Here is an 8,667-nt window from a genome sequence, read left to right on the forward strand (position 1 = left end):
AATCTCTTGCCTAAGAAGATAAAAATGGGAAATAACTCTTATTCATTCCAGGAACTACCTACAAGACCCATCAACTCTTCAATAAAAAGTACCAAGTGACATTTTTCAACCTCATGTCTCTTTGAACCATTTGTCTTAAAATTCTCGCCTCACCACATTCACTAAACCCAAACTGTTCTATTATGACTGTTAATCCTAACTACACCCTCCCCTGACATTTGTAGACCTGCTCTACACCAACTTCAAAATCTGAATAAGTATCTCTCCTGCCCTGCCACGTGCAAGACTCTACTAAGGCTCAGTCCAGGTAGTGCTCTCCCTTACAGTGTTATGCAATAAAGTCACCTTCACTCAGCAAATTGGTTGATATTTGGGAAGTATGGTATATGAAGAGCATAGTCACCATTGCTGTACGCCATCTGAGAGTGGACTGAGAGTGACAGAAGTCCCAGAAACATAGAAGGAAATGATTAATCAAACCATGTATAAAAATAATAAATACTTAATATCCATTTCTGTCACATTGTTCTGAGAAACAGTCTTCCCAAATGTAAACTGGGTCTGTCTTTCTCTGAAGTTTCTGGATGCATAGGAAAGACTGGGTGGGAGGAAAACAAAACAAAACAAAACAAAACAAAAACCTCTTCAAGCCCCTTTTGTCATCCTCGGGAGACCCTGTGGTTCTGAGTCTCAGTGGCAACCTATCACAAACCTCAATGCACATTTCACGTGCCTCAATCAGTGCGCATGCCCGTTGCTGTGCACGTCAGTTGCTGCACATGCGCTTTGCTGTCTGTGTTCTGTGAGCAGAGCTGAGGTAGAGGTTGTTGCGTTCCTTCCATCTTCTTTCTGTCTGAGACGCTACTGGTAGGTCCACAAATCAGTCTTTCCAGGAATCTAAGTGTGAGTGACTGTAAAGAGGGTGCTATTGGGCCTCAGGCAAATTCAGGTGGCACACTTGGTGGCGTCCAAGAAGGAAGGTTCTGGAGGTCGTCCTTCTTCTCACAGGCGTTGTGACCATCATGGCCCGTGTTATTGGGCGAGGCGGTGGGGGACAGGGGAGACAACGGAGAAACGTGGGCCAAGGAGGGAACGGGTCAGATAAAAATGGGGGTGTGCCTTGGGGTTATTTGAGGTGTGTGAGTCCTGGAAGTACCTGGAACTGCCGGCAGAGCGCGGAAGCTGGATTCCTCATGGGGGCCATGGGCAGGGGGCCTCCCATATGGGCAATAACAAAGGGTCTAGAAACGGGGAATGTTGTCAGGTTGTAACTGCCTCTCCGAGACTTGTGGTACATCGTGCAAAGTGCAAGGGAGGATCAGACCCTTTAGTCGGTATTGGAACTAAACATCTCTGCCTAGTGTGAAAACCTCCATATATTCTGGGACTTATTTTGAAAGTATTTTGGGGGCGCCTGGGTGGCTCAGTCGGTTAAGTGTCTGCCTTCAGCTCAGGTCATGATCCCAGGTCCTGGGAGGGAGCCCCGCATGGGGCTCCCTGCTGGGTGGGGAGCCTGCTTCTCCCTCTGTTGCTCCCCCTGCTTGTGCTTGGCTCGAGCTCTCTCAAATAAGCCCCACATGGGGCTCCCTGCTGGGTGGGGGAGCCTGCTTCTCCAATCCCCCTGCTTGTGCTTGGTGCGCACTCTCTCTGTGAAATAAATAAATCTTTTTTTTTAAATAAAGTATTTTTGAAGTTAAAAAAATTAAAAGAAAACATTTAGCCATGGTAGTGGTATAGCTATTCTTTTAAATACATTTTCCAAATACCAATGTTCTACTTTCAGGGTGAAATATGAGTGGGCGTGTACAATCAAGATCCCAATCTAAACAAAGAAGAAATGATCAAAAGTCTTCCCAGGGAATTGATATTGTGGTTGTGAGTACTTTAATATTTGATGTTTTCTATTACCAGAAATTTATTTTTCTGAAAATTTTGTTGAACTAGTATGGATACAGTGATAAGTTTTCTCTGGTGATAATGGGAAGGAAACACTGATCCAGGAGAATTCCATTCTGGTGTTGCCTGTGGAAATACATCCTGGGACTTCTTTCCTATTTTTTTTAACAGCAAATTGCACACATCTATCCCAGTATAATTTAAAATAGCCTCCAAAGTCCTTGTTGGTATTTCTTCTTGAGTCGTCAGTGTATGGGAAGAGTAACTTCATTAAGAATAAGTTTACAGAATCTGATTTTTAAAATGCCTTTATACTTATTTATGACTAGATATATCTATGTATTGTATGATTCATATTGTTGGCAACTATTAACAACAAAACTGTTTATTTGCACACGTGTGTGTGCACACACACACCCCTAGGCCCAGCGGCGCAGTGATGGGCAACTGAAACAAAAGAAGGCACCATTGGAGAGTCAGGATATTATACCTGATCAAGGGAAAGAAGATAAAGGAGCATCTGGATTTGAAGGTGAAAGGGAAGAATGCTTAAGGGGGAAGGGGGAAGGGGGCATAATGCATTATGACATACCATAACAGGAGGAAGGAAAACACAGATTATCTCAAACCTTTCCTGAAAATAGGCTGAAAATGTGAAGACTATACTTTGCAACTTTGTGCAATCCTTCACTATAATGAATTTGCTCTTTTCCTACAAGATTGATTTTTTTCTTTTGCTTGAAAATACCTTGCCAAAGCAGAGGAAACTGTGTTTAGCTATAATTACAAAAATTGCACATTATTTCAGTAGTTTAATTTGTTTTCCTCAGAACGTTGTTGTGTGACCTTCTTAGTCATTGCATTGAAAGTGTAAGTGACTTAAAAAAAAGTGTAAGCAACTTTTAACAGCATGGGCTGAGTGCCAAGTCAACATATCTTATAACACCTGGAATAAAAGTCTGTTTGCATAGGGATGGTAGTCTCATTTTATGAGAAAACAGGCTCAGGGATCATGGTTTGCACTTCACTCATGGAAGCATAATTCATATTTCATTCCAAGGCTTATGTTCTTCTTACCATCTATACTGTATGGAAAGTGAATGAAATCTTGCCATTTGCAATGACGTGGATGGAGCTAGAGTATATTATGCTAAGCGAAATAAGTCAGTCAGAGAAAGACAAATACCATATGATTTCACTCATGTGGAATTTAAGAAACAAAAAGATGAACAGAGAGAGAAAAAAAGAGAGGAAACCAAGAAACAGACTCTTAACTATAGAGAACAAACTGTGGGTTACTGGAGGGGAGCTGGGCGGGGGGTGGGGAGGATGGGATGGGTTAAACCGGTGATGGGTCTTAAGGAGGGCATTTGTTGTGATGAGCACTGGATGTTGTATGTAAGTGATGAATCACTAAATTCTACACCTGAAACTAATATTACACTGTATGTTAACTAACTGGAATTTAAATATAAACTTTAAGAAAAAAATAAAAACAAACAAAAGTGAATGGTTTTATATAAAATGCTTAATACTCAAATGTGTCTGTACCGTAAAGTAGCTCAGTCCTGGCCCAGGAATAAATGCAGTTCAGTGGAGCAGGAGAGAGGCTCCAGAAAAGAGCTCAATAAGTGATAGCCACTATTTCCTTTTACTGATAGTTTGATCTGGTAAGCTTGGTAATAGCTGGATAATTTAGAATACTGGCATATAGCTAAATATATTAGTATGATTTTTAAAGTGGCTTTAAAAGGTGTTTAAATACTTCTATGATTTGGAAAATCAGAAGTACCTTAAAATTACCATACAACCAAAAACTGTTTCTTCTAAATATAATATTTTTACCAAAAAGTTATAGTCAATTATTTACATAATTTAGGCCATGGATTATTTTAGCAATTCATTGTTAAGAGGTTTCCACAACATGACTGACAACAAAGCCCATTAATTTCCTTCCAACCTACTTCCTTTATTCTCATTTGGGACAGAAATTTTGCTAATAATTTGTTGGTATTTTTGATACTTTGTTCTAAATAGGACTTATTTATGGAAAATTACATAAAGGGCCTTTGTACCTTAATATAGCTAGTTACTTTTAACAAAATAAGTTTCAGGCTACCCCAAAAGGGGATGTGGGTCACTACTATAAGATTTGTCATAAGCCCAAAAATGCACTCAGTTAATCCTTCAGAAAATTATTTTATTGTAATTAAAATCCTATCCATGGTGTAGACTTCAGATTTCTTAGATAGCTGATGCTCTCTACTTTTGGTGCCCTATGGTAATATAATGGAAATGTAGATGTAGTGTGGTTTATCTTTTTGTGTGTGTGGTTTATCTTTAGGTTGTCATTTAAAATAGTTTCATAATACAGGAAAACAAAGATGTGAAGTCCATCCTTCCATCATAGTTATTATCATAGTAGCCGACAGGATTTTATTTCATATAACTGAAGGAATAAATATTTTTTCCTTATTTATATTTCATGTTCATTGCTTAAATTGTTAACTTTTTTTTAAGGGCCTGGTCTGAAAGCTGATCTCTGGGAACTGGCTGAGTCAAATATTTGGGGTAAGTGTAGAGATGGTCTGAATGTCAAGGGGGCAAGTTTATCAAATGTAGAGTTCATTAAAACGCCAAAAGCAGGTATTCTACCCTTTAAGAATGCAAAGTATGTGGTTTTAGTTTTCAGAATATTGTATCATTAATAATATAGATATAACATTATTGTTACTTTAATAAAAACAGTTGCATTTTAAATCCTTTCCCCAAACAAGCCTCAAATGACTAAATAATAAAATGACAAGACATAGTCAAATTTATTATTGTTCACATAATAAAGATTATTTGGCAGGTAATTTGGACCCTAAGTGCCTGACTGCCTTATTTATAGACTAACAGATCTAGAAACAAATTGGGTCAGAGCCATATTGAACTATGAAATATAAAACATCTTCTTACTTTTGAATATAAGTACTTTAGCCAAGAGCTAATAATTTTCAGATTCTTTCATAATGTCTGTGTTTACAAATACATAATGCATTTATAGTAAATATCAGCTTGTATGAAATATGCTGAGGTACTAAAGTAGATTCTACTACCAGCTCTAACGTAATTTGTGTGATTTTTTTTAAAGATTTTATTTATTTATTTGGCAGAGAGAACAAGTAGGCAGAGAGGCAGGCAGAGGGAGAGGGAGAAGCAGGCTCCCTGCTGAGCAGGGAGCCCGATGCAGGACTCGATGCGGGGCTCTATCCCAGGACCCTGGGATCATGACCGGAGCCGAAGGCAGCCGCTTAACCAACTGAGCCACCCAGGCACCCCCGTAATTTGTGTGATTCTAGGAGAATCCCTTAACTTCTAAACCCACCTTTACTCCTGTATAATTAGTGAATTCAAATCAGATATATTAAAGTAACTTTTGATGCTGATTTTTGCATTCTCTGGTTCTGTTGGATAGCATGAATAGAATACAAAGATTTGCTATTTTGCATGACTCAGTTATTGTAAAATATCCTCTGGGGTCAAATTTTAACATCTGAATTGAGATTTCATTGCTACTAAGACAATGACTAAATACTGCTTGATGTTTGTTTTTCTTTATGGAGACCCAAATAGGTGTAAGTACATTCTGTCAAATTCTGAATTCTTCTGGCTTTTAAAAAACAATTGCATTTTAAATCCTTTTTCCCAAGAAGCCTCAAATGACTACATAAGAAAATGGCAAGAGGGAGTCAAGTTTCTAGTACCTGTGGCTGATACATGCATGTAGAAAATGCATGTAGTCACTGATAGTCAAGATGGGTGTAAGATATCTGTGCTAAGCACACTCACTATCCCCCTGTCAGTCTTCTTGAGCTACTGTCCCCAATAAAAATGTGAACGCTATGATAAAATCACCTATAACAATAGCAAAAGTGACAATAAGTTTCTGCCTTGAGACATAAATTGGTAAGATTTGAAGTTTAAAGTCTATAACTTTAATAATTCCTAAGTAATCAACTTAGACTTTACATACGTGTTTTTCAAATTGATGACCATTAATTATAAGAGCTTCTGAATTTAAAGGACACACTTGATATTTAGGAAGGAAATTACCTTTCATTGGCCTAATCGTTTTTAGTCTACATTGCTGAACCATTCCATTAGACTATTTACATAAAGAGATATTTTTCAGACTACTTCCAGGAGCCTATTGAACATGGCTAAAATGTACTCATATGAAGATCATAGCTTTTAAAATGCATGTTATTCCATAGATAATACGTTACATGAGCATCCAATATAAAAGGTAAGAAAAAAAGCAACAGAATAAACCTAACAAAAAGGAAAGAGGTACTGAATAAAAGGTATGAAATAATAGTAAAAGGAAAAGTAATACAACTAATAATTGAGGAAGATTGCTCTTTTAAAAAATATTTATGGAGAATATCCACTAGTTTACATAATCTTGAAGAAACTAAATGAAGTACACACAATAAGGAATATGAACAAGACACTAACAAATAGTATTTTATATAACTGAAAGTGAATACATTCTTGAACTCTTAATATTTTTAAAATATGGATGAAATGGTTGATATATTAGGAAAACTTACATAATATATCCCAGAAGTATCTGAACATTGCAGATACTATGAGAAAACTTCCGAAATTTGTCAGAGTTGTCCCTCAGAAGCACTTACTTTTAGTGAATAATATGATATTGATTGTATATTTGAAAGGTGGAGAGAGTAGATCTTAAGCATTCTCACACACAAAAGGTTAACTATATGCGGTGATGGATGTGTTAATTCCTTATGTTTATTTGGTAATCATGGTGTACACATAGGAGCAAATCATCATGTACACTTGAAATATATACAAGTATGTTTGTCAGTTATTCCTTAATAAAAGTTTTAAAAAAGCACTTTTAGAAACAAATGTTTGACTTTTCTAGGTATCTTTCCTTCTCTCCATTCATTTCCTTTTTCACTTCCTCAATTCATTCCTTCCATTTTTGTATCATACTGTAAGATACAGTATATATGTGCTTCACATTTTGATGTCAGAAGTGATGGTGATAACTTAAAATCAGTATGACCATGTAATTTATTATACAAACTGTCAAGTGTGAAAAAGGGCATTATTCATAATCATAGTAGGATTACAGGTGGAAATGGGAACAAATGGTTACCAATCACATAAAGGCTAAACTAGCTCAAAAAAAATTTTTGCTCTTCTGCACAATAGAGCCAAAACAAATGTAGTACTGGCCTTTTTATTCACTTAAGCAGCAAAAATGTGACATTGTTTTAGATATCTTATATTCAGAATGTTATTTCAAGTGGAAGCTTTTATTTATTTTTAAAGTTTTATTTTTATTTACTTGAGAGAGAGAGCATGAGCACATAAGCAGGGGAGGGGCAAAGGGAGAGAGAATATCCAACAGACTCCCTGCTGAGCCCTACATGGCCTCGATCTCATGACCCTGAGATCCTGACCTGAGTTCCATTCATTTAGTGTGTTCTGAACTTGAACTGCCTTTTTGTTTCCTTGTACCCATAGAAAGAGTGATGTGTTTAAAAATACTGATTAAATATTTGCCTAAAATCTATCTTATAAAACCAAAACTATAGTGTTTGTTGTATACCTTTAATGTACTATAAATAAAATTCTGCTAAGTAATGTTTCCAACTATTTTGTTTACCTTACAGGTGAAGGGCAATCACAGGATTAAATGAAGACAAGCTGAAACCATGCAAACTGTTCTTATGCTGGATATTTCACTGTTAAAATTCTCTCAATAAAGTTTTACAACTTTCTCCAAAGAATCATGCAAATGTTTTGTTAAACTTATTTCTAAGCATTTGATGCTATTGAAAATCATATCACTTCATTTATTTATTATTTCCCTGGGAGAGAACATTTATTGAGCATCTACTTTGTAATTTTCATGTCATTTTTTTATTCAAGTATAATTAATATTCAGTGTTATATTAGTTTCAGGTGTGCAAAATAATGATTCCACAATTCCATACATCACCTGATGCTCATCAAGATAAATGTACTGTTAACACCCCTTTACCTATTTGACCCATCCCCCCACCCACCTCTGCTCTGGCAACGATCACTTTGTTCTTTGTATTTAAGAGTGTTTTTTATTTGTCTCCTTTTTTTTTAAGATTTTATTTATTTGAGAGAGAGAGAGCACATGAGAGGGGATAGGGTCAGAGGGAGAAGCAGACTCCTTGCTGAGCAGGGAGCCCGATGCAGGACTCGATCCTGGGACTCCAGGATCGTGACCCGAGCCGAAGGCAGTCGCTTAACCAACCGAGCCACCCAGGCACCCCTCTCCTTTTTTCTTTATTCATTTGTTTTGTTCATTATTTTAAATTTTGTATTGTGATTTACCTGGTATATACAGATATATATTGATGTTCTCTCCAACTTTGCTAAATATGCTTTTTAATTTTGAAAGTTTATGTCTGGCTTCCATTTGGTTTTCAACATACACAACCATATAATCTTTGAATACTAACAGTTTGCTTCTTCTGTTTTAAACATTATAACTTTTCCTTCTCTCATAACATTGGACAGACCCACCCAGTACAAATGTTGACTAGAACTGGTAATATTGGACATTCTTGTCTTATTCCTGATAGGAAGTGGAAAATTTTAAATTTCACCATGTTTATTATGTAGTAAAGAAAGTTCTATATTTATCTTGGATATATGTTGACTTTCATCAAACACTTGTAGTGCATTTATTGAGATGATTGTAGGATTTTT

At 36.5% G+C, this 8,667-nt stretch overlaps 1 protein-coding gene across 1 annotated transcript; it reads left to right on the forward strand.

The window, feature by feature from the left end:
- Window positions 1–788: 788 nt before the first annotated feature.
- On the forward strand, window positions 789–7,707 carry LOC141374302 (P antigen family member 3-like). Its single transcript, XM_073902186.1, has 5 exons — window positions 789–867; window positions 1,784–1,875; window positions 2,320–2,428; window positions 4,417–4,467; window positions 7,593–7,707. The coding sequence occupies exons 2-5, from the start codon at window positions 1,792–1,794 to the stop codon at window positions 7,613–7,615; spliced, it is 267 nt and encodes an 88-aa protein (XP_073758287.1). The 5' UTR covers window positions 789–867; window positions 1,784–1,791; the 3' UTR covers window positions 7,616–7,707.
- Window positions 7,708–8,667: the final 960 nt, after the last annotated feature.

The sequence above is a fragment of the Callorhinus ursinus genome, unplaced genomic scaffold (assembly GCF_003265705.2).
Source record: "Callorhinus ursinus isolate GAN/ISIS: 27379988/994484 unplaced genomic scaffold, GSC_fseal_2.0 scaffold16, whole genome shotgun sequence".
NCBI classification, from domain to species: Eukaryota; Metazoa; Chordata; class Mammalia; order Carnivora; family Otariidae; genus Callorhinus; species Callorhinus ursinus.